The following is a 24,219-nucleotide window of genomic DNA, read 5'->3' as shown; positions in this document are numbered from 1 at the left end:
GTGGACCCTGGGGTAGGGGAGGTTGTTGTGGTTGGTGGTGGGGGAGTGATAGAAGTCGTTGATGAAGGGGTGGGGGTGGTTGTGGTTATCACTGTGGTGGTAGGCCCTGGGGTAGGGGAGGTTGTTATGGGTGATGGTGGGGGAGTGGTGGGAGTCGTTGATGGGGGGGTAGGGGTGGTTGTGGTGGTCGTAGTTGTCACTGAGGTGGGGGGCCCTGGGGTAGGGGAGGTTGTTATGGTTGATGGTGGGGGAGTGATAGAAGTCGTTGATGAAGGGGTGGGGGTGGTTGTGGTTATCACTGTGGTGGGGGGCCCTGGGGTAGGGGAGGTTGTTATGGTTGATGGTGGGGGAGTGGTGGGAGTCGTTGATGGAGGGTTGGGTGTGGTCGTGGTGGCCGTGGTTGTCACTGGGGTGGTGGGCCCTGGGGTAGGGGAGGTTGTTGTGGTTGGTGGTGGGGGAGTGATAGAAGTCGTTGACGAAGGGGTGGGGGTGGTTGTGGTTGTCACTGGGGTGGTGGACCCTGGGGAAGGGGAGGTTGTTATGGTTGATGGTGGGGGAGTGATAGAAGTCGTTGATGAAGGGCTGGGGGTGGTTGTGGTTGTCACTGGAGTGGTAGACTGTGGGGTAGGGGAGGTTGTTGTGGTTGGTGGTGGGGGAGTGATAGAAGTCGTTGATGAAGGGGTGGGGGTGGTTGTGGTTATCACTGTGGTGGTAGGCCCTGGGGCAGGGGAGGTTGTTATGGTTGATGGTGGGGGAGTGGTGGGAGTCGTTGATGGAGGGGTAGGGGTGGTTGTGGTGGTCGTAGTTGTCACTGAGGTGGGGGGCCCTGGGGGAGGGGAGGTTGTTATGGTTGATGGTGGGGGAGTGATAGAAGTCGTTGATGAAGGGGTGGGGGTGGATGTGGTCGTAGGACACACCTCCATTGGCAGGCAACATTTGACACGTATCTCATAGTCGTAGCATTTTCCAAATGGTCCATTTCCAAACTGGTCTTCATTTTTGCAAATGAACCCAACAGAGATGTCACACTGAGCCTTCTGGTCCAGCTCCACCCAGCTGAGGTGGGGTTCTCTGGCTGATCTGCACTGGATGTCCACAGGGGCTTTGCAGACACTCTCAAACGTCTCTTGGTCTCCATCATTACTGCCAGAAGTCGGATGGTCCTCGTTGATCCAGTCCGACCAGAAGCAACAGATCTCTAGGAAAGAAACCAAATGGTGGTCATTCACACTGAAAAGAGGCCTTTTTCAGGAGGTCTGTTCTCTGAGCCCACTGTTCCCCACACCTGCCCCCACAGGCTACTGCCCCATCATTGCCCAAGGACCCAACTGCAGAGTCAGAGCATGGGCTGGCCATTTTGACCCTAATTTTGCAGCTGAAAATCTGAGGCCCAGAGAGGGAAGGGGCCCTCACCGACCTGGGTCTCAAAGCTCCAGCCCAGGGCCCTGTCCTTAGCCATTTTCAAACCCTCATATCAAAAAATGAATAACCAAAGGGTCACTGTTCCAGGGAGGAAGTGGCTTGTCTCTACTCTTGGCCAAAAACACTGTTACCCAGAGCTGATCAAGTCCCACTCCATCTGTCCCTGTACTCAGCAAACTGTCACCAAAAAATACCCCTTTGGTCCATAAGCAGATGTTCTTCCTGACCAGACCAGACCAGACCAGACCAGACCAGACCAGACCAGACCAGACCAGCCCCACATCCAGTCCAGAGGGAAGCTTCCTTAGTAATTTTGTAATGCTTTGTTCTCTGCCCTACTTGTTATTGTAAGGCATCATCCACATGACTTACTCGGAGTTGCTGAAGAACCTACAGCGAAGAAAAAACAAATACATAAATACAAGAGGATTATTATTGAATTCATTATAGAGTTCAAGATCTACATTTTTTTAATGTTTAAAATTTTCTTTTTTTGGTGGCTGTCCTAGCCTGGTGGCTTGTTAAGTAGCAGCTAGGATTCTAAACAGAACTGACGCAGAGGAACTTAAGAGCACATCTCTGGTTTCTCTATGGGGCACTATGAGTCAGAATCAACTCAATGGCAGTGGGTCTGGCTTTTGATTTAGGGATATTTCCTTGCTGGTTTTGGGAAACTTCCCCATGGTGCCTTTCATTTTGGCCTGGGCTCAGGGATGTAGCCATGGTGCTGGTGTGTCAACTCACAGAGGGAGAGGAGCCAGGGAACATGTCCCTGGACTGAGAAGAGGGTAAGCACCCTGTCTGTGATCAGAGCCAGCCGCACCAGGCTATGTCCCTCCCCCTGCCCCTAGAAGCTCCATTTCTGTAGGATATACATGCAGGGAAAGAGCCCTGTAGGTGGGGTACACGGCCATGGGCTGTACCTGTGCTGGTGGCCGGTGTGCTGGTGGTGCTGGTGGTCGGTGTGCTGGTGGTGGTGGTGGTCGGTGTGACGGTGGTGGCGGTGGTGACGGAGGTGGTGGTGGAGGTTGTTGGGGTTGATGTGGGCGGCGTGGTAGACCCGCAGATGTTGAAGTGCTGCTCGATCGTCCCATTGGGACCACAGATCTCCCAGTAGCAGAAAGCGCCATCCTGGGTCTGGTTGACAACCTTTCCTGGGGGTGGAGGGCCGATCATTAACACGTCAGGAGCAGGGTGAGACTCACAAGACCCCCCTGCCTGTTGCAAGTTAAGGAAAGGCCGGTGTCCCCCAGCTCAAACAAGTGGCAAACCAATGCCCAGTGGGACCTGTCCCCAGAGTGTCCCCTTTGAGAAAGGAGCCCCCAACAGGGTGCAGGCTGGATTGTGAGGAGAGGTGATGGAGATGCACCATAAGGACATCAGCTCCCCAGAGAACAAAAGAGAAGGTACCCCATAAGTCTCACTGAGCTGCTGCAAATCGGGCAGGACAGGGCAGGGCAGGGCCTAACCAGCACAAAGGCGCAAAGCCCTAGGACAAGCCCCAGCCACCCTCCCTGGGTAGACATGCTTGGACTCCCAGAGTCCAGGAATAGGCAGCCCAAAGCTTTGCTGGGTGGGCCCTGCCCACAGTCTGGAGGGGTGGAGCAGCAGACAGCACTCACCAACATCGGGCTGGCAGATGACCTCTGAGGTGGTAGTGCACACACTGCAAAGCAGGCGTAATCAGAGGCTGGCCCAAGGGGCACTGGACCACCCCTGCCCAGGGCCACTGCCTCCCCCTCCCAACACCAGCCTCTCCCCACCCCTAGTCCTGGGCCTCCAGCCCCAAGACTCTGCACCAGAACCAGGTTCCAAAGGCCTACCCACTTGGGATCCTGCTGTGAGCACAGGCAGGGTGAGGTGGGGAAGGCTGGAGTGAGCCACCCAGGATGAGAACAGAGGCCTCCCTTTCCCGAACCCTGGTTCCTGTGTGTGTGTATGCATGTGTGACCAGGAATGTGCACGTGTGTACACATGTGTGCCTATGTGTACGTGTGTCTGCGTGTATGCATGTGCATGTGTGTTGTGTGTGCATGTGTGCATACGCTCCTGTACATGTATGTGGCTTGTGCCCACGTGTACACATTTTTGTGTGTGTGTGCACGTGTGCCGGTGGATGCACGTGTGGCTGTGAGCCCACGTATGTATGCATGTATGTGTCTGTGTGTATGTGTGCACATCCATGTGTTTGTGTGCCTGTGCACATTGCCCTCCCCCAGCCCCCCATGATGTGGGCTCAGGTACCAAGAATCGCAGATCTCCTCAGTGGGTACCGATGCCCCAGGTGGATAGCGATCGTCCCCGACATAGCAGCCACACTTGTCTCTGGTGACACATTTCTTCAGGTCCTCATCATAGATTGGCCTGTCCTCAGGGCACCGGGGGTAGCAACCTGAAAGGCACAGGGTACAGGGCTTGGACCACCACAGAGGACCCTGGTCCACCAGACCGGGCCATCATGCCTACCCCTGAGGGCGCTTCTCTCCCAGATGGATGCTCCTGGGAGAAAGCCAGGCATCGGGAAGTGGGGACCTGGACCCCCTCCCCGACCTGGTACGCCTCTAGGCCAAAGGCAAGCTCGGCCATGTCCACCTGCTGACTAGCAACCAGGCCCCAGCCAGCTTCCACCAGTCCCGCCCCAGGCCCTTGTCTGGCCTCTGTCCATTCATTTGCTTCTTTTCTGTTCCCCTCCCCATCTCCCAGGGAGAGCTGGGCTCCAAGTACCTTGTTCAATAAACAGCGAGTGGGTGGTAGGACCACTTTTTGCTTCCTACAACAGGGGGAGCCTGCCCACCCTGGGTCTTGGGTCCTGGCTGTAGGGCCTCTGTCTTGGGGTGGAGTACCCAGGCAGCGCCCTGTCCCGCAGCCTGGGTGCGCCCCCTCTCTCGCTCACCCTCCAGGTAGGACACAGAGATGTTGGAGTGGATGCCGTTGATGGTCCTGCAGGTCTCGAAGCTGCGGTTCCCGCATGGCTCATAGTGCCACTCACACTCATCCGGAGGGTTGTAGTAGTCACAGAAGATGGCTGCGAGGGGTGTGGGGGGTCAGACCCTCAGGGTACCAGCGTGGCGGCGGGGGACTGAAGGGGAAGCTGGGACATGCCAAACTCGCTCCTGCCATCCCAAGTCCCATGGTGGCCCCTCGGGTGGGAGGAGGGGTGCACACCAGGAGCCTGGATGTTTGAGGAGCGCCTGCCCGGCCCTGCCTTGTAGAAGCCCCAGGCCCCAGGCACCCGCACTCACGGCACAGGTCAGGTGTCCTCCAGAAGACGCAGGCCTGCTCCTTGGTGCACTCCTGGGCGTAGGAGGCCACGGCCGAGCAGAAGCACTCGCAGTCACCGCCCGTGTCGCAGGAGCAGGAGTCCTGGACACAGGCCTCATAGAAGGGCTTGGGGTCCACCTGCCGGAAAAGCCACAGTGAGCCCTGGGACTGCTGCCCTCGTGGGCTCCCCCAGTTGGCCCAGCTCGGGGACCCCAGCTGTCATGCGGCGGTCCTAAAGCCTGCCCCTAACCACCGCCCAGAGCTGAGTGCCATCCGGGTGTCAGGGCCTGATGTACCGGTTCCCCCTGGTGAGCCCCTGAGCCCAGGAAGGTGGGCGCCCAAGATGGCCCTGCCCACAGGCAGCAGGCAGCCGGCACAGACCCCCCGTGCCCCCACCCCCGGCCTCCAGGGGCCCCGCCCCCACCTTGCTGTGGCAGACTTGGAAAACGCTGCTCTTGATGATGCTGCACTGCTTTTCCGCCCAGGAGTGGCGGTGCGGATTCAGGCTGCAGGGCTCAGGGATAGCGGTCACATCTGTGCAAGTGGGGGCCTCCTTCCAGCTGTTCCCAAAGTCCAGCTCGCTGTCCACCACCATGTGGTCCCGTGTGGTGAAGTCGTTGTTGGAGCGGTGGTCGAAGTTGCCACACAAGCCACACACGGTGCCCTGAGAACAGGAGAGGCAGCAGGGCCTTCGCAAGGGGGTGGCGGGAGGGGGAGGGCCCCAGACTGTCCGTCCTGGCAGAGGGGCCAGGCAGCTGCGCACGAACCCAGGTGCCCCAGGTGAACACATGGAGGGGGCCCAGGAGGCGGGGCGGGGAGGGCAGGCGCACCTTGTAGGAGGGGGCTAGCTTGATGAAGATGGTGGTCTTCTTGTCCCAGATGACAATGATGCCTGTGCTGGCCTCCACCACCAGGTATTGGCCCACCTCCCGCGTGGTGTAGGACACGCGGTGCCCCACATCCCGCTGGATCACCACTCGGTGCTTGTCCTCCAGCTTCAGCTCCGTCCTCTGGATGTCAGAAGGGGTGTCACCAGGGGCCTCATTCCCAAGAGCCCACCAGCCAACGACACAAGAGCTCACAACCCCACCTCCCATCCTGAGAGCCCAGCACTCCTCCTTGGAGAGCCCACACACCCGGTCCCGAGAGCCCACATCCCTGGTCCCAAGAGCCCACACACCCAGTCCCAAGAACCCACATCCCTGGTCCCAAGAGCCCACACACCTGGTCCTGAGAGTCCATGTCCTGGCCCTACCACACTTACCCCCAGGAAGATCTTGATGGCCTTGGAGCAGGTCACACCCGTGGTGCCACAGGGCACGTTCTCGGTGATGATGCTGAAGGAGCCCAGGGAGTTGTTCCGGCCGCAGTAGTCCTGGGGGCAAAGGTACGTGAGCCGGGGTGGGGCCACAAGGGCTAGGGCACAACCCACCCCAGCCATGTGAGCTGGCACCACCACTGAGCCAGAGACCCATCTGCGTCCCTTCTCAGCTGGGATACCAGGGCCTCAGCCCTGCCTTGGTAAGGAGTAAGGAACCAAAGGAGAGGGATTTGGCAATTTGACAGACCCTTCTCTCTCGGTGCCTGATCTGCCAACTCTACCTCCCCTCTGTGTACCCACAGGAGGGCAGAGAGGTGGATTTAAGGTGCCGGCCCACACTCCACTGGGAGCCTGAATCCTCCAAGGGTGGGGTTCTGGACAGAGGGATGGCTGAGGGAGGAAGGGCCCCTTTCATCCCAGGCCTCCCCCTCCTCACCTGAGCAGCCACATAGGAGCAGTGCCCATCGAAGTCATAGTACTTCCCGTCAAAGGTGATGTAGTGGCCGCTCCCATAGATGGCGCAGGTGCCGTGGCACTTGAACTGTGTGCACGTCCAGCGTCCTCTGTGGCAGGTGCTGAGGAAAGCGGGGGAAAGGGCTGGGAAGGCTGGGGGCCAAACCCCTCCCCTACTAGAGGGCAGCTCACAGCGACTCCTGCAAGTACCCATGTCACCCCAGAAATGCCACTCAGACCCCATGCCTGGCAGACACAGGGAGGTGGTGCTATCTAGCCCTTCAAGATCCAGGGGACCCTTGAGGAGGAGGTACCGCCCCCAGGGCCTTTCCAGTGGTTGGGGCTCTCAGGGGCTGGTTGGGCCAGGCCTTACCAGGTATTGCAGTCCACCTTGATCTTGCTCCCAGAGAGGTACAGGTTCTTGTTGTGGACACAGGGACACTCCTCCTCCACCACGCAGCCGCCTCTCCCATCATCGATCAGCCCATTGGGACACATGCAGCCACTAACACACTCCGTCTGGTACTGGGGGTGGGTGGAGAGTGGGGCTCAGGATGGTGGACTCGAGAGGCCAGAGCCCCCCCTGCACGAGCAGCCTCTTCTTCTCATATGCTCTGTGTCCTGGCTCTTCTCCCCATCCCACACTGACCCCACCTGACCCAACCCAGGACCCTACCCCTCAAGCCCACCCCTGGGCAGGAAACAGGTGAGGGCTGCCTGCCAGGGGCCCCAAAACTGGCCCTTGTGGTTTCGGCAGGCTGAGTGGAGGCCCAGTCCACTGCCTCCCTCCAGGTGCCAGGGACATCAACAATGTCCACGTGTTCACAGGCCTGGGCATTGGGGCCTTGGAGCCTGGGGATGGGGCATCACACAAGCCTGCTTGTGCCTCCTCCACGTGGGCTCCAGGGCTCTGGGTGAACCATCTGCTACCCAATGCACCTGAGTGTGATTGGCCACTGGACCCCCGAGGCCCAGCTGGCACTCACATAGCCGGCGGCCAGCGTCTGGCAGCTGACAGGGCGGGGTTTCCGGATGGCCAGCGCAGTCAGGTTGTTGCAGTCTATGTAGACCTTTGGGGCTTTGCAGCCTGTAGTACGAAGCAGCCACATCAGCTCAAGCTGAAGTACGGGGGCGAGGTTCGGGCAATGAGGTGGGGGGTGGGGAGCAGCTTGGGAGGGGCACTTACTCTCGCTGAGCAGCTTGATCGGCTGGCAGTGCAGGCTTCCATTCTGGCAGATGCTGCAGGGGAGAGATGAGAGGTGAACGGGGCCTTCCGGGGCCTTCCGGCAGCAGCTCGAGTGACCCAGGCATAATCCCCATGCAGAACTGTCACAAGCCACTGCTGCCCAGGAACAGATTAGCTGGCCACCATCAGCTTCTCTCCGGCCCCACCGCACCAGACACAGAGGCAGACCCCAGGCTCTGTGGGGATGGTGGGATTGAGGCCCCACGTGTCTCTGCACTTCCAACAGAGCCTCTCTTCATCTTGTAGCAGAGCCGCAGAAGGCGTGTCTCCATGGGACAGAGCCACTCCCTCCGCCCCTGTCCCCCCCTCCCGCGGGGCTCTGGCCACCCACCATCGCTCCTCCTGCCGCAGGACCACGTCGCCTGCCTCCAGGTAGAGGCCACGGTGGTAGCAGGAGCACTTGGCCAGCGTCACGCAGCGCCCCTTCTCATCCAAGAAGGTGTGATCAGGGCAACCACAGCCATCCACAGGCACAAAGCCCTTAAGGCAGTGCTTATTGGGCTCAGAGAGGGAGCGGCAGGTCTGCTGGCAGGTGGTCAGGTTGTAGAGAAAGATCTGGGAACTGGGGCAAGAGCCCACGTCCTTGTCTGTGGATGGGGGAGAGGTGCCGGTGTGAGCCGAGGGGCAGCCAGCTCTGCCCTTGCCCCACACACCTCACCACGTGTGGACGTGGCGGTGCCCACAGTCCCAGGCCCCTCCAGCAGAGCCTGCAGTGAGCTGAGCCCCGCCTCCCTGACCCCCTATGCCCCACGGAGCCCAGCAGGGCAGCACTCACTGCAGACGCGCTCCCGCCAGCCCCACAGCATGACGCCCTTGGCAGCACAGGCGCGGGCATAGGAGGACAGGGCGGCACACAAGCAGTCCTCATTGTTCTGGCAGTTGCACGTGTCGTACTTGCACCTCTGAGTGGCAGACATGGGTGCCAGCGGTCAGAGAAGGAGATTAGGGTGCAGGCACACACAAACGCCCGCACACGTGCACACGTGAACTTGTACACTGCACATGTGTGCAAGCTCTCCCAAATATGCACATGCACACACACAGAACGCACACTGGCTTACAGGTGCACACACACACTCTGGAGCCACAGAGCAGTGCCAGGCCAGGGCCTCCCAGCAGTATCAGGGTGAGGCCTCCTGAGATCACGTGTGCACCCACCTTGTAGTACTCAGCGGGGTCCACGGAGGAGTGGCACCTGCCAAAGGGGGTCTCTGTCTTCTTCAGTAGTGAACACCAGTGCTCAGCATAGTTGGCTGCAGGGGGGCAGGAGTTCAGACCTCAGCAGGGGCGGGTTCACCCTGAAGGCAGGCTCCCGAGTCCTGCCCCCAAGCTGGGCTGAACCCAAGCCTGGGAGCCTCCTGACAGGTTGGCTCTCCGGTGGACCAGCTCAGGATGTGCTGGCCATGTGCCCTTCGAAAGGCCAGGTGACCCCTCCCGCTCTTCACCTGGAGGTTCCAAACCTGCCCAGGGATGGGGTAGGGTGCGAGTGGGGTGGCAGGTGTCGTGGCACCAGGCCGGCCCTGGACAAGGACACCACCCAGTGCCTCTCCAGCCCAGCCTCATTTGGCAGCCTGCCCACTTCAGACACCATAAATCACCCACTGGCAGGAAATAGCCGGCAGCCCTGAGCAGAGAGTTGGTCCTGCTTCCCTATTCCACTAGCCGATGCCCCAGGGTGTCCCCCCTAGCTCACCGCTCTCGATGCTGAGGGAGCAGGGGTCGTCCAGCCAGTCCAGCTTGTCCTGGCAGCTTGACTGGGCCTTCCAGGTGTTGGCGAAGCCCGCACCTGTGGCCTCCACCAGCCCGCTGGCCGTCTTGAAGTCATCACCCTCCAGGCCATTGAAGTTCCCGCAGAGGCCTGGGGTGGCGGGGGGGAGGATAGGGTTGGGATGGGTAGGGGCCAAGAGAGTGAGGAGGACTAATGGCGGCGGAGGGGGCTAGGACTGATGGGAGGTGGGGGCCTGCAAAGCCTGAGGGATGCGGCGGCAGTGGGAGGGCACTCACCCTGCACCTGCCCCTGAGCACCCTGGTCCAGCGTGGCAAAGAGCTGCATGGCAGGGTCCAGCTGCACCTGCAGCCGTAGGCCCAGGTCAGTGCTGACGATGATGTGGTAGGACGAGGGCCGGAAGATGGAGAAACTGGCTGCAGTGCAGAGCACAGGGCAGTGAGGGCCGGCAGGGCACGAGGCAGCCCCCAAGCCCCACCCCGGGCCCCCAACCCTCAGGAGGGGGCCTCCAGCTGCTCTCCCACCTCCCCTACCCCCTGGTCTGCCAGAGGCCCAGGAGGGAGCATCTGCCCTCTCCCAGAAGGCCCAGCCCGAGGCTGTCCTCCTGTCCAGCCCAGGCCTAAGTGGGCCGCACCATTCGGGCAGACTCTGGGACGAGCCCCTGGAGGCCCAGCTGAGCTAGAGAGGCCTGACCCTTGGGGGCAGGTAAGTCCCGGGCACCCTCCCGCAGGCTCACCAGTCACGTGGGGCAGGTTGACCTCCAGCTCATTCAGGAACACGCTGCCGTCAGACTTGAAGGCCACCACCTGCCGAGAGGGGGCATTGGGCTAAGAGGAACTCTGGGGTGAGTGGGGCCAGGGAGGGCAGGGCAGGCAGGGTAGGGCGCCAGGGGCAGGAGCAGGTGGCGCAGGACACCCACGTTCTTCTTCTTATCTGTCAATAGCACCACCGTCTTCAGGCAGGTCTGCTTGTCTGTGGAGCCACAGGGGGCCAGCTCGCCCAGCAGAGTGTAGGAGTCGTTGTGGTCACTCTGCAGGTGGGTCACGAGGTGATGCAGTTGTGAGGGGCAGCAGGCCCACGCCCCCCAGGATCCCATACCCCGAGGACCTCACACCTTGAGGACCCCACACCCCAAGGACCCCACGCCCCAAGGACGCTGCATCCCGAGGACTCCATGGAGACTGAGGAGGAGCCTACCTCACCCACCCCACTGCCCACTGCCCGCCAGACCCCTGTGGACAGGGTGGTCCATTCCGACGGGCTCCCACCTTGGCCAGGATATAGTAGCAGTCCCCATGGAAGGTAAACTTCTTCCCGTCGAAGGTGGTGATGTGGGAGCCACCCTCCAGGGCACAGGTCCCGGGGCATGGCAGGTCTTTGCACACCCAGCGGCTGGAGTTGCAGGTGCTGTGGGCAGCGGGGGCAAGGTCAGGCCTCACGACCCTGCTCTGCCACCCCACCCTGCCCTGGGCGGCACACTCACCATTGCTCGCACTGGTTGGTGACCTGCTGGCCTGGTGAGTACAGGTGTCCGTGCAGCTTGCAGTGGCACTGGCTCACAGGGATGCAGCCACTCCCGGCAATGTCGTCGTACACGGTGCCTGGACAGCGAGGGCAAGGGATGTTACCTGGGCTGGCACAGCCACTGCCCAGGCCTCCAGAAGGCGCTGGAACCCTCCCCTGGGGGCTGCTAGGACCAGGGCCACAGCTGCAGGTATCTCTGGTCTTTAGGGCTGACATCTGTGGTCCCTACCATGTATCTAGGTCAGGGATGTGTCTGGGGAGGCCTGGGCGGGGGGGTCCCTAGGCTCTGGGTCGTTGGCCAGAGGAGTCTGTCCCCAGGGGGGGATGACAGGAGCCCTCCTTGATCAACCATGGTGGGGGCTCTTCTGCCAATTACGTTCCTCCTATGTGAACTTTGCCCCCAACTTCAGGGCAGCAATGTGGGTGGGTGTCATCACTGCCCTGCATGGTCGTGGACAATCATGGCTTCCATCCCGGGGAGAGGCAGGTGCCCCCACCTCCCACGCCCCGCCCCGCCCCGCCCCCCGCCTGGCGCTCGGCTTCCGTGCTCACCTTCTGGGCAGAAGCAGCCATCCATGCTGTGTTCTTCACAGAGGCTGCTCAGCTCCAGGTGTGAGCACGTGTCCACGCAGGGAGAGCCGCTCTCCAAGTAGACCATGTTCCCAGGGCAGCTCTTGGCTACGCAGGCAAACGGGGGCGGTGAGCTGGCCCCACGGGCACACCGCGGGGGGAGAGGTGCGCAGCAGGGCAGGGTGGGTGTCTGCCTAAGGTCGCCGCCTCCGGGGTCAGCTCAGACGTGGTGCCTTGTCCACCGGCACCTGGCTGCCCCGCCCGGCCGGAGCCCCTCTCGCGTCTGCCCCGAGGCCAGCGGTGCTTACAGCAAAGGGAGGCGCTCCTCCAGCTGCGCGGCCGCCCGCCGGCGTGGGAACACTGGCGCGAGAACTCGGCGACTGTGCTGCAGAGGCAGGCGGTCCCGTTACCCTCCGCGCAGCGGCAGCGGTCCTCCATGCAGGCCTGCACGTACAGCTCCAGCGGCACGCGTTCCAGGCAGTCCGAGAAGGCCTCCGCGGTCAGCAGCCGCTCGCACTCCGCGCGCTGGCGGACAGGCGCAGTGAGCAGCTGCTCGGTCCCGCCTCCCCCCACAAGGGCCACCCACCCTGGGGATGCCCTTTCTGGCTGGGTCCCTGCCTGGACTCACATGCTGGTCGCAGGTAGCAGGGACCACCTCCTCCTCAGGGTCCTCGCACACCACCTCTGGCTTGTTGACCTTCTGCATGTTGCCGAACTGGGTTGGGCTGAAGAGGATGCCTGGGAGGGACAGTCTGTCAGCAAGGGGTCCCAGAGCACCACCCCCAAGCCGAAGAGACCCTGGGGCGGTCCTCACCATCAGTGAGGAACTCTGAGTAGGTCTGCAGGCCGTTGAAGTCCCCACAGAGGCCACACGTGTGGTTCCGGAACTTACTGTCCAGCTCGAGCTGTGGGGAAGGGGCAGGTGAGCTGTGGGCAGGTGGGAACCAAGGGGCCAGGGCAGGCGGGCACCAAGGGGCCAGGGCATCGAGAACCCAGGAAGGTGGGCACCACTGTGGACATGGCAGATGGGCACCAAAGGGCTGGGGAAGTCACCCAAAAGCACCCCCGCCATCACGATGGTCTCCTCCTTTGAAGGAGTTTGAGCTTCAGTTGTGGCAGGAGGGTTGGGATTAGCTATCAGGAAGCACCTAGGGCAACTGGGTCTAGGAGGGGTCCAGGGAAAGGGTAAGGTCCCCTGACCCTAGGCCCCAAGTGTTACCTTCCAGGGCGAGGCAAGCTCCAGGCCAGGCAGATTGTGCAGGCCATCTCTGCCCCTAAACCACTCCTAGATCTCCTGGGGGTCCTACACTGTCTCTGCCTTCTGGGACCTTGGGGTTCTCAACTACAAGGGAGGGGTTGGACCACAGGTCCCGCTGCCTTCGCCCAAGGTCCCCAGTCCCCAGAACTGGTCAGGGGCTGCACGCACCATGAGGGAGTCCTCGCGGTTCCATATGAGGGAGAGGCCGGCACGGGAGTAGACCTTTGTGTAGACATCATTCTTCTCGATGAGAAGCCCCGAGCTATAATGCGGGGTGCTGACCCTGGGGGTGGGCTCCAGGTCACTGGCTGGCCCAAGCCAGTCTGCACTCTGCCACCACAGGAGCCCACCTCCCTGGGCACCCCTTCCCAGCCAGCTGCCTCAGGGATGGCCAGTCCTCACCTTCCCCCTCCCCCAGCCTGGCACCCACCCAGTCCTATCTGCCCAGCTCAAATCCCCTGCCACAGACAGTCTTGGCCGCCCTCTGGGGGAGGACACAGGTAGTGGCCAGGGTAGAAGCCAAACCCTGCCTACCATCTCCCTGCTCCTCACTCCCTTCCTCGTCGGTGGTCTGTGCAGGACCCCTTCCCAGGGGCATGGAGAGGAGGAGGGCTGGGCTGGGCTACACACCCGTGCCAGCCTCTTGCTCAGAGGGTCACCAGCAGTGTCTGCTGAGGTAGGAGACTTCTCTAGCCCCTGCCTGCCCCTTGGCCCCTGCGGCTGCTGTCCCTGATGCTGGCGGGACCCCATGCACCCCCTGCCTGCACCTGATGCTGACCCGGGCACCTGCCCTCGCCCCAACCTCCACCCCTTGTGGCTGGCTGCCTGCTGACCAGCTGGCAGGCAGAGCAGGAGCATGGGTGGAGGCCTTGTGCAGGAAATAAAATGCCAAGAGCAGGGAGAGGGCAGATTTGTAAGTGGGGGAACCAGCCTGACAGGAACACATTTAAGAGGTTTCTATTATTCCGGAGACAATGGGAGAACAAGAGCTGAGCAGTGGGGAGGGGGCTCCCAGCTCACCTCTGTACCCCTTTTGTAACTCTATCCAGGGGGTACTCCAGGCCCTACCCTGGGACTAGGCCCAGGCACCCCTGCCACACACCAGAGCCTGGGTGGTCTGGAGGAGAAGGAGCAAGTGACTCTCAGGCAGCCCCCATGAGACAGGGTGCCCCTGGGACCCACCCCCACCCACGGGGCTCCCTGTGGTGCTCAGCCAGTGTTTGCTGGATGAATATTGGTGATGTGAGCTCAGACCCTGACCCTCTTGCTTCTTAGCTTCATGGCCTCAGTGGAGGGGGTCCTACCACCCTCGGGCTGTGGGCTCAGTGGACCTGGCCCAGCAGCAGGAGCACCCTCACCCTTTTCCCTAGCCCCACCCCCCATTATGAGGACACGGGCCCCTGCTGCACTCACAGGGCTCCGTTCACCACAGTCAGCTGCTTCCTCAGGTACACAGTGTCATCCCCGATGGTCAGGAGGATGTATTCGAGCTCAGGTTGGCCCCTGCTGTGGCCCAGGCTGCGCTTCAGGTGCACGGCAAATTCCTTGTAGGAGTCACGGCAGTCGGAGGCAAAGTTGTAGTCACAGAGGCCGCGGAACTGGTAGATGTCACCGTCAAAGGTCTTGTAGTGGCCATCCCCCCACGTGCTGCAGACTGTGTGGCCATGGTTTTGGGTCCTACCTTTTTTTTCTGGGGGGCAGTGGGGCACAGAGGTGCGTGGTAGTGGGCAGCCCCATGCAGGTACATAGGCTGCCCACCCAGCCTCCCTGTGGACCTGACCATGGTGGGGGGCCAGGAGGAGCCTGGGAGTGGCTTAGGGCCCGTCAGGCTCAGCATGGGTCCCCAGAGAAGGCCCCATGGTTTGTCCTTCCCAGAGGAGGGACGCTGCCAGGCCCTGGTGAGCCCGCCCAAGGTCTTGGGCCCCTGAAAAGACATCTCCAGCTGCGATGCCCTTGCACTCCAATCCCACATGGGATAGGGCACCCTGGGCACCCTGCCCACCTGGCCACCCCTGCTGCTCGCTAGCCACTCTCCTTCCTTCCTGTGCCCCACCCAGCTGCCCCTACTCAAATCTGCCCATGTTCAGCCAAAATACCGTGGCCAGGGCAGGTGGCCTGGGACACAATGGGACGGTTCCTCCCCATCCCACACCCTCCATCTTTTTGACTAAAACCCCCTGCCCTACAGAATGGACATCTTGGTTTGGACCCTCCCTGGGGCCCTGGGACCTGCCCAGCCCAGCTCCCCTTCAGCTGCCCCATACTCCGATGGGCAACAACCCAGCTCAGTTGCTACTGCCTGGCAACTTGTTCCCACACTCAAGCCAGTGAGCACCCTCAAAGGGAAGGCAGGAGAACCCTGAGCCACCTCGTCCTTCTGTCCCTCTGCCTTCAGAGTCATCAGAGAGGGCTGCAGGAGGCAGACCTAGGGTGGGCCGTCCAGGCTTCCCTGGTGCCTTCCAGGACCATCCCAGAGGCTCGGCAGAGGAGGACCAGGTGTGGACCTCCAGGTTCAGACTCACCTGTGCTCCGGCTGCCCCCAGCCCCTACCCCAGGACTCTCAGCCTGTCTGCCTGGCCCACACCCTTACCTCTCTGGAGCTGCGTGCCCCCGGCCGAAGACAGGGCCAGGCAGATGGCCACCAGGCGGGCTAGAGGCAGCCCCATGGTGGCTCAGATGGGGGTTTGGGAGAGCAACCTGGGGCAGGGGTCTGGGCCTTATATTCCAGCTGAGGAGGCGGGAAGTGCAGGGGAGGGGTAAGGGGTGGGTGGGGCGCGTGCAGATTATCAAGAAAACAGCTGTAGGGGCTTGGATCGCGAGCCCTGTGGGGAAATATTGACTCAGGTTATCACAGATTTATCTTTTTATTGCCCTTGGGTAAATGTGGCTTCCTCAGGATGCGGCAGCCCAGTGACCCCAAAGCCAGTCCACACCTGAGTTTAACCTCCGCCGCTTCCCAGTCCAGGAGCAGGGGCCTCCTGCCAGAGGCTCATCCTGGCTTGGGCCCTGCCCAGCCCATGGCCCTCAGACCCACCAGTCCGGCATCCCTAGCAGAACACAACACGACGAGGTGCTTCCCTGAGGCCTCTTTGTGACCCCACATGTTCCCTACAGTCTCAGCTCCAGAGCCCCCAGCCTGGCAGTGGGGGTCAAGGTGGCACAGCCCCTCACACAACACCACCCGTTCAGGCCCACATCCCACATTGGAGATCATCCTGGGAGCACCAGCCCCCACACAGAGACCCGAGCCCTGGGCCAAGATTCAGGGGGCAGACTCAGCTGCCCAACTGGGCAAGTGCCTCCCCAAGGGGTTCCCGGGGATCCAGGAGACCCCGCCCTGAGCAGAGCTCTGCTCCCCAACCTCGCAGGGCCCACGGAGGCGCTCTGTGTAGAACCTCCCAGCTATGTCCACCCTAACCCCCCCCCCGTTTCCCAGGCAGAGCCGGCTCTGGAATTACACAGAACTAGAGCTTGGGGAGCATCCCTGCCCAGGGGGGACAGCTTCCAGAGCCAGGCCACGGGGGATGTAGGGACTAGCTCGAGGCCAGAGTGGCAGGCATGAGGGAATGGTCCCACAGCCGGTGGAGCTCAGAGCACAGGTCTGCTCCCTCTGGGGTTGTGGGAGGGCCACAGCGTGGGCCCAGCAGCCCCAGGCTGCCCTGACCACAACTTCCATGGGGCGGGGGAGGGGCGTCCTCCCCAGAGCTATAAGCCGTGGCCCTAAAGGCTCCCAGAGCCCGGGACTGCTCCTAGGGCAGCCACAAGCTCCCCAAGCATGTGTGGCAATACCTCAGTAAAATTTGAACCTGGCATTGAACTTTCCTGTACTGACCTTGAACCTCAGAGACCACCTGGCACCACCCCCAGCAGGCACAGGTGAGCACCCACTGTGTATCTGGTGGGTAAACTGAGGTCTTTGGGGCACCCCTCCTGCAAGAGGAGGTACCTCGAGGACCCTGAATTTGGTAGCAAGAGAGTGGAGAGTGCTCTCCAGCCAACAGGAAAGCCTCAAGGTCCAAAGGGAGAGGCCCCGAGTTCAAGGGCTATGGAAGGGACTCCTTGAAACAGTTCCGGCCACCTGTGGATGTGGCGAGGGCTTCCTGCTCAAGGCTCCCCCACAGCAGCCATGACCAGGAGCAAAGGCCCCTGTGTCCAACCCCACCCTGTGAAGCCCCGCTCCACCCTCTGGACTACTGCAGACATGAGCTCTAGACCACAGCACAGAACTCAGGGCAGAGGATGTCCAGGGTGAGGGTGACCAGAAGCACCTTATCCCAGCATCCTGTTCCCTTGCTGGAACCCAGGGTCTGGGGACATGGGGGCCTGAGTGTGTGGCTCGAGTTGGGAGGAGCTGGGATTAGGGAAACCAGAGCCCCAAGAAAGAGCCTGGCCATCGTGCCACTTCCCTGTCCAGGTCATCACATGCTGGCAGCAAGCCTTGGGGAAACCCACAGATGAGGCCCCTTTACACCTGGGGCACTGATTTTCCACACCAGATCCCCACTGCCCTTGCTGCAGACCAGGGACTCCTGGGGAGGCCCCAACCTGCTACAGACCTGGAGCGGATGCCTAGCCTCACTTCAGAGCCAGAGGTCACATCCTGCTCACACCTGGCCCTGGGGTGCAGACAACAGGATACCTGGGGGAAGAGGCCAAAGCCTGGCCATCAGCACTGGCATCTTGGGGCCACTTGTCACTGAAGCACAGCTTCACTGAGGCCTTGGCTTGAGCAAACCAACCCTCATCACCCTAGTCCTGCAGTGACTGAAGACTCATGTAGGCCAGTCCTGGGCAGTTACCCTGGGAGATTGTTGTTTCAGTTGCCATCGAGTTAATTTCTACTCATGGTGACCCCGTGTGACAGAGTAGAACTGCTCCATAGGGTTTTCAAGACTGTGATCTTTGGGAAGCAGATTGCCAGGCCTTTCTTCCAAGGTGCCTCTTGGTGGACTTCAACCTCAAATTTTTTGGCTAGTTGTTCAGCACTTAACTATTTGCACTACCTAGAGGGTAATACCACTCTTCTTCCCATATTGTGGATGGGGAGACTGAGGCCCATGATGGCAAATAGGTCTCCTAAAGTCACATAGCCCGTTGGGAGGCACCTGTTCCTAAACTCTATCCTGGGCCCCAACCACAGCTGTAGCTCTGCAGTCAGCAGTCTGTATTTCCAAGAACAATACTGAACACAGAATGTGTGGTGGCCCAGAAACTCCTGAAGGAATGAATGAATGAGTGCAGGATGTAAGGGTGGAAGGTGTTTGAGAAAAAAGGTTAATTCACTAAGTTACCCAAAAATATGGTTTGTGTTAGCGCACCATCACTAATGCCAAGGATGAGGAAATTGAAGTTTCTACCCACTTCCGCAGTCTGAAACTGATCAAACATGCAATCAAGATGCATTGATAATTACTGGTGATTGAAATGTGAAAGTTGGAAATAAAGAAGAAGAATCAGTAGTTGAAAAATACGGCCTTGGTGATAAAAAAAATAACGCCAGAGATCGCATGATGGAATTTTGCAAGACCAACGACTTCTTCATCGCAAATACCTTTTTTCAGCAATATAAATGGCAGCTACACACATGGGCCTCACCAGATGGAAAACACAGGAATCAAATTGACTACATCTGTGAAAAGAGGCCATGGAGAAGCCCAATATTGTCAGTCAGGATAAGGCCAGGGGCCAACTGTGGTACAGACCATCAATTGCTCATATGCAAATACAAGCTGAAGCTGAAGAACATTAGAGCAAGTCCACGAAAGCCAAAATACAACCTTGAGTATATCCCACCTGAATTTAGAGACTATCTCAAGAATAGATATGACACATTGAACACTAATGGACGAAGACCAGAAGAGCTGTGCAATGACATCAAGGCCATCATACATGAAGAAAGCAAGAGGTCATTAAAAAGACAAGAAAGAAAGAAAAGACCAAAATGGATGTGAGAAGAGACTCTGCAAGTTGCTCTTGAATGTTGAGTAGCTAAAGCAAACAGAAGAAATGATGAAGTAAAAGAGCTGAATAGAAGATTTCAAAGGGCCTCTCAAGAAGGCAAAGTAAAATATTATAATGCAATGTGCTAAGACCTGGAACTAGAAAACCGAAAGAGAGGAACATGCTCGGAATTTCTCAAGCTGAAAGAACTGAAGAAAATATTTAAGCCTTGAGTTGCAACATTGAAGGATTCTACAGGGAAAATAGTGAATCACGCAGGAGGCATCAAAACAAGATGGAAGAAATACACAGAGCCACTGCACCAAAAAGAATTGGTCGACATTCAACCATGTCACGTCAAGACCCAGTGGCACTGAAGGAAAAGGTCCAAACTGCACTGAAGGCATTGGCGAAAAACAAGTCTCCAGTAATTGATGGAATACCAATTAAGATATTTCAATAAGGAGATGCAGCGCTGGAAGCACTCACTCGTCTATGCCAAGCAATTTGATAGCTACCTTGCCAACCAACTGAAAGAGAACCCTATTGGTACCCACTCAAAAGAAAGGCGGCCCAACAGAATGCAGAAATTATTGAACAATATCATTAGTATCATATACAAGTAAAATTTTGTTGAAGATCATTCAAAAGCAGCTGCAGCAGTACATCAACAGACAACTGCCAGAAATTCAGGCCAGATTCAGAAGAAGACGTGGAACGAGGAATATCATTGCTCATGTCAGATGGACCCTGGCTGAAAGCAGAGAATACCAGAAAGATGTTTACCTGTGTTGCATTGAGTATGCAAAGGCATTTGACTGTGTGGATCATAACAAATTATGCAAAACATTGTGAAGAATGGATCTTCCAGAACACTAAATTATGCTCATGAGGAGCCTGTACATGGATCAAGAGGCAGTCGTTTGAACAGAACAAGGGATACCGCATGATTTAAAGTAAGGAAAGGTGTGCACCAGGGTTCTATCCTTTCGTCATACTTATTCAATCTGTACGCTGAGTAAATAATCTGAGAAGATGGACTATATGAAGAACAAGAATGGGGCATCAGGATTGGAGGAAGACTCATTAACGACCTGCAATATGTAGATGACACAACTTTGCTTGCTGAAAGTGAAGAGAACTTGAAGCACTTACTGATGAAGATCAAGGACTACAGCCTTCAGTATGGATTGCACCTCAACATAAAGAAAACAAAAATCCTCACAACTGGACCAATAAGCAACATCATGATAAATGGAAAAAGATCAAAGTTGTCGAGGATACTTGGATTCACAATCAACACCCATGGAAGCAGCAGTCAAGAAATGAAACAACGAATTGCATTGGGCAAATCTGCTGCAAAGACCTTTTGAAGTGTTAAAAAGAGAAAATATCACTTTGAGGACTAAGGTGCTCCCATCCCAGGCCATGGTATTTTTAATAACCTCATATACATGTGAAAGGTGGAAAATGAGTAAGGAAGACCAAAGAAGAATTGACACCTTTGAATTATGGTGTTGGCGAATATTGAATATGCCACGAACTAGCAGAAGAACCAACAAATCTGTCTTAGAAGAAGCACAGCCAGATTGCTCCTTAGATGCAAGAATGGCAAGGCTTCATCTCACATACTTTGGACATGTCATCAGGACAGACCAGTCCCTGGAGAAGGACATCATGTTTGGTGAAGTAGAGGGTCAGTGAAAAAAGAAGACCCTCAATGAGATGGATTGACACAATGGCTGCAACAATGGGCTCAAACGTAGCAATGATTGTGAGGATGGCACAGAACCAAGCAGTGTTTCATTCTGTTGAACCGACTCGATGGCACCTAACAACCTAACAAAATCACCCTCATGCACCCTGACACATCCCTTAGAGCCAGGGGTATCTGAGGGGCTGAGAATTTTCCACTGAGGCTCGGGTCCCCATGAGGCTACTGAGGGAGTGGGGGTCTGCTCTACAGACAGCAGGGATCCTCCTTGATTTGAGAAGGTGGGTGTCCCCTTTAAGACTGAGAAGCAGGCATCTTTCCCAGGTCTGAGAAGGTGCAGTCCTTCCCAGGTCTGAGAGATGGGAGCCTCCCCAGGTCTGAGAATGTGGAGTCTTCCCCAGGTCTGAGGAGATACAGTCCTCCCCAGGTCTGAGAAGGCAGAGTCCTCCCTAGGTCTAAAAAGGTGGAGTCCTCCCCAGGACTGAGAAGGCAGAGTCCTCCCCAGGTCTAAGAATGCAAGAGTCCTCCCCAGGTCTGAGTAGGTGGGAGTCTTCCCAGGTCTGAGAAGGCAAGAGTCCTCCCCAGGTCTGAGTAGGTGGGGGTCTTCCAAGGTCTGAGAAGGCTAACCCTATGGCCCTCTGGGTGGGGCAACAGTGGTGACCCTGAGGCCCAGGGGTCTCTGACGCTAACACCCTCTTGGACCCAGTCACAAGGTCTCAGGTGGTGACCTCTCCGAGCTGTGATAGGGCAGGGTCCAGCCTGCAGCAGGGCACTGAAAGCTGAACCCCAACTCCCTAACAAGGGGCCAGGAATGGTGTCAGGAAGACAGCAGGTGAGGGCTGTCAGGCTGAGGGGAGCAGAGTCACCCCAAAACCCCCGCAGAGACTCTGGGGGGCCCAAACCTGCATCCTAGAAACCCCAGCAGCCTCCCCCCAGCTTGGCTCCCTGTTTGCAGGAACCACCCTGCTCTGGTCAGGACACCCAAGCCCCTCACCCCTTGGGAGGCGTGGTGTCAAACAAAACCAAAGTGGGAGCAAGCTGACAGACCTCAGGCATTCTCAGCTAACCTTTGACAAACAGATGTCTGCAGGACTGACAATGAATCGGCTTCTAGAGGGAAGGCCCTCACCCCAGGTTCTCAACGTGGCCCCACAGGCCCCTCCTTGGCAGTGCATCAACTGAGGAGGCAGCTGGGTCGGTAGTCGTCATCAGCCTCAGGGTTCAAGGGGACTCCACCAGCACCCACATGGCTCTCCAAGTGGGGACACTGGGGGAATGTGGTGGGTGGAGAACACAGTGGCTCAGGCCTCATTGAGGGCATGGCTGGGTGGTACCTTTTCTACAATGAGGATATGGACAGCCCAAGGGTGGAAAGAACTCTGCTCCCACCCAGCCACATGCCCAGGGAGCGGGCCGGGTGTCAGGGTTGGCTGCCCCCACCTCCGCGTTAGCCTGGCACCGCAGGCACAGTTCTGCTGCTTGGACCCGGAGCCAGGCGGCCTTGTGTAGGGCAGATCCCACTGGACAGGGTCGCGGTTACCTCTGAGCCTTCCACTTGGCAGGCCCACACCCAACAGAGTTTGCCCTGACAAGATAGCACTCCGTTGAACTGCCTGGTGTTTAGGATCCTGACCACCGGGAGGAGGCAGCAAAGATGTCACAGAGGGTAGCCTAGAGTGAAGGTCCCTCTGCTGTCTGGACACAGACCCTGACTCATCAGGAAGTCAGGAAGATAACCTCTGGACCAGAGCCACAGGAGGGGGAGGAGGAAGGAGGGGAGGGAGGGAAAAGGAGACAGAGGAGGAGCTGGAGGACAGGGAGGGGAGAAGAGATAGGGGGAGAGCGGAGACAGTCCCTGCCTCAGCTGCCCACCCCAGCCAGCTGGGCCCACTTGGAGGTGGGGGCTGACGAACCAAGTCCTGCTCCACAGCAGGGTCAATGGAGAGCTCACTCAGGGTGGCCTTGGGTTCCCAGCCCCTCTGGAGACCCCAGCCCCAGCTCCCTACGGGGACAGAGAGCAAGGGCCAGACATATACCAGGCAGCTGAATGCCTGAGAGCTGAGGGTGGCTGGCAGGGCACCAGCTGTGGAGACTCAAATGCTGTTAAGACCACATTTCCTGGGGCTCTCAAAGGTTCTGAAAGACCTGGGGGGGATGTGGTCCCAGGTCCCACATCGTCACCCCACACCCTGCAGGGGTTTAAAAATGGGACACTTGACTCCCTGCCTGCAGGGGAGTGAGCCATACCCACAGAGGTCACAGAGCACTCATCCTCACCAACGAGGGGTGGAGGGTAGACTCTCAGGCCTCCTGTCCCTGCGACACCGTGGCAATCGTGTGGCCGCCCCATTTAGGTTTATACGTGTGCCATCCAGGACCCAGCCCCACTCAGGGATCTGCCTGCAGGTAGGCACACGGTCCTCAGGTGGAGGGGTGGCTTTAGCCATGGAAGAGTTAACTGAGAAAGGACAGCATCTTTCTACTCCATTAGTCCTTTAAATGTAAAAAAAAAAAAAAAAAAAAAGTACCTATAAACAGTAAAAAACACTTCACTCGATTGTTAGTAACAGTGGGCTGCAATTTAAATACAGCAAGCACCTGCATTCCATTTGGCACCTTTCACCTGCTTTTATCTCTAGACTTGAAGGTAGTTTTTGTGATTCCATTTAAATAAACACTATTTTAGGATGGATTTAGATTTTAAAAAAAAACGTGAAGGTACAGAGATCCCATTTGCCTCACGCCCACTCTCTCCTGTGTTTAATGTCTCACCTTACTGTTCTACTTTGTTTCTTAATAAACCAGTGTTTTAAAAAAAACTGTGAGGGTACAGAGATCCCATTTGCCTCACGCCTGCTCTCTCCTGTGTTCAACGTCTCACCTTACTGTTCTACTTTGTTCCTTAATAAACCAGTGTGGGTACATTGTTATCAACTGATGTCCACGCTTCATTCCAGTTGTCTTGGGCTTTGCCTAATGTCGTTTTTCTGACCCAGGATCCACCTAGGATTCCACATCACAGTGAGAAGTCCTGTCCTCTTAGTTCCCTCTTGGTGGGGCCACTTTCTCAGACTTTTTTTGTTTGGGGTGACCCTGACAGTTTGGGGAGAACTGGTCAGGAATTGTGTAGGATGTCCCTCTATGGGGATGTATGTGGTGTTTTTCTCATAGTTAGACTGAGGTTATAGGTGTATTGGAGGAAGACCCCAGAGGTAAGTTCCCTCACATCACATGTGAAGGGCACAGGCGAGCCACATGACCCCACTGTGGGTGCTCACCTTGTCTGAGGGAGTCCTTACCAGGCTTCTCCACCATAAAGTTACTCCTCCCACCCCACCCGCACCCTTATACACTGTCCTTTTTGGAAGTCACTCTGCGTCGAGGACTGAGGACTTACCCTCCCCCTCCTTAGGGTGGATTATCCATATAAATGACCTGGAATTCTTCTGCACGGGAGATTTGTCTCTTCTCCCCTGAGTATTTATTTATTCAAACATTTGTTTATGTCAATATGGGTGCATGGATATTCATTTTATACTTTGGGTTATAACCCAGTACTACCTCATGTATTTTGCTAATCAAATTGTCCCAACTTTGGCCACTGGGAGCTCTTTTAGTTAACTCAGGTACCGCTTTGACATATCCCATCATGTGGATTTTGTTTTGTTTGTTTTGTTTTTAAGCACTTCCTCGTTTTCTGTCACTACAAGATGTTCCAGGCTCATCTTGTGTATTTTCTGCCTCAGCCCTAGAATCAGACATTTCCCAAGGAGCCCTGGTTCCT

The 24,219-nt window shown here is 57.8% G+C and overlaps 1 protein-coding gene across 1 annotated transcript in view; it reads right to left on the bottom strand.

The window, feature by feature from the left end:
- The window catches only part of MUC2 (mucin 2, oligomeric mucus/gel-forming), a 36,092-nt gene extending 20,645 nt beyond the window's left edge, over positions 1-15,447 (bottom strand). The window contains exons 1-29 of the mRNA XM_064288933.1: positions 15,372-15,447; positions 14,195-14,471; positions 12,950-13,064; positions 12,338-12,428; positions 12,152-12,261; positions 11,832-12,048; positions 11,506-11,631; positions 10,913-11,030; positions 10,698-10,836; positions 10,349-10,459; positions 10,166-10,235; positions 9,708-9,845; positions 9,397-9,561; positions 8,862-8,956; positions 8,479-8,605; positions 8,035-8,290; positions 7,644-7,696; positions 7,444-7,544; positions 6,831-6,982; positions 6,441-6,579; positions 5,948-6,058; positions 5,514-5,693; positions 5,108-5,347; positions 4,665-4,821; positions 4,316-4,447; positions 3,667-3,814; positions 3,045-3,088; positions 2,352-2,576; positions 136-1,198 (exon numbers count right to left, since the gene is read on the bottom strand). Coding sequence (XP_064145003.1) covers positions 136-1,198; positions 2,352-2,576; positions 3,045-3,088; positions 3,667-3,814; positions 4,316-4,447; positions 4,665-4,821; positions 5,108-5,347; positions 5,514-5,693; positions 5,948-6,058; positions 6,441-6,579; positions 6,831-6,982; positions 7,444-7,544; positions 7,644-7,696; positions 8,035-8,290; positions 8,479-8,605; positions 8,862-8,956; positions 9,397-9,561; positions 9,708-9,845; positions 10,166-10,235; positions 10,349-10,459; positions 10,698-10,836; positions 10,913-11,030; positions 11,506-11,631; positions 11,832-12,048; positions 12,152-12,261; positions 12,338-12,428; positions 12,950-13,064; positions 14,195-14,471; positions 15,372-15,447 — 4,976 coding nt within the window. The remainder of the gene's footprint in view (positions 1-135; positions 1,199-2,351; positions 2,577-3,044; positions 3,089-3,666; positions 3,815-4,315; positions 4,448-4,664; positions 4,822-5,107; positions 5,348-5,513; positions 5,694-5,947; positions 6,059-6,440; positions 6,580-6,830; positions 6,983-7,443; positions 7,545-7,643; positions 7,697-8,034; positions 8,291-8,478; positions 8,606-8,861; positions 8,957-9,396; positions 9,562-9,707; positions 9,846-10,165; positions 10,236-10,348; positions 10,460-10,697; positions 10,837-10,912; positions 11,031-11,505; positions 11,632-11,831; positions 12,049-12,151; positions 12,262-12,337; positions 12,429-12,949; positions 13,065-14,194; positions 14,472-15,371) is intronic.
- Positions 15,448-24,219: the final 8,772 nt, after the last annotated feature.

Source organism: Loxodonta africana, chromosome 7 (assembly GCF_030014295.1).
Source record: "Loxodonta africana isolate mLoxAfr1 chromosome 7, mLoxAfr1.hap2, whole genome shotgun sequence".
Lineage (NCBI taxonomy): Eukaryota > Metazoa > Chordata > Mammalia > Proboscidea > Elephantidae > Loxodonta > Loxodonta africana.
This window is presented reverse-complemented; position numbering and strand designations above follow the sequence as displayed.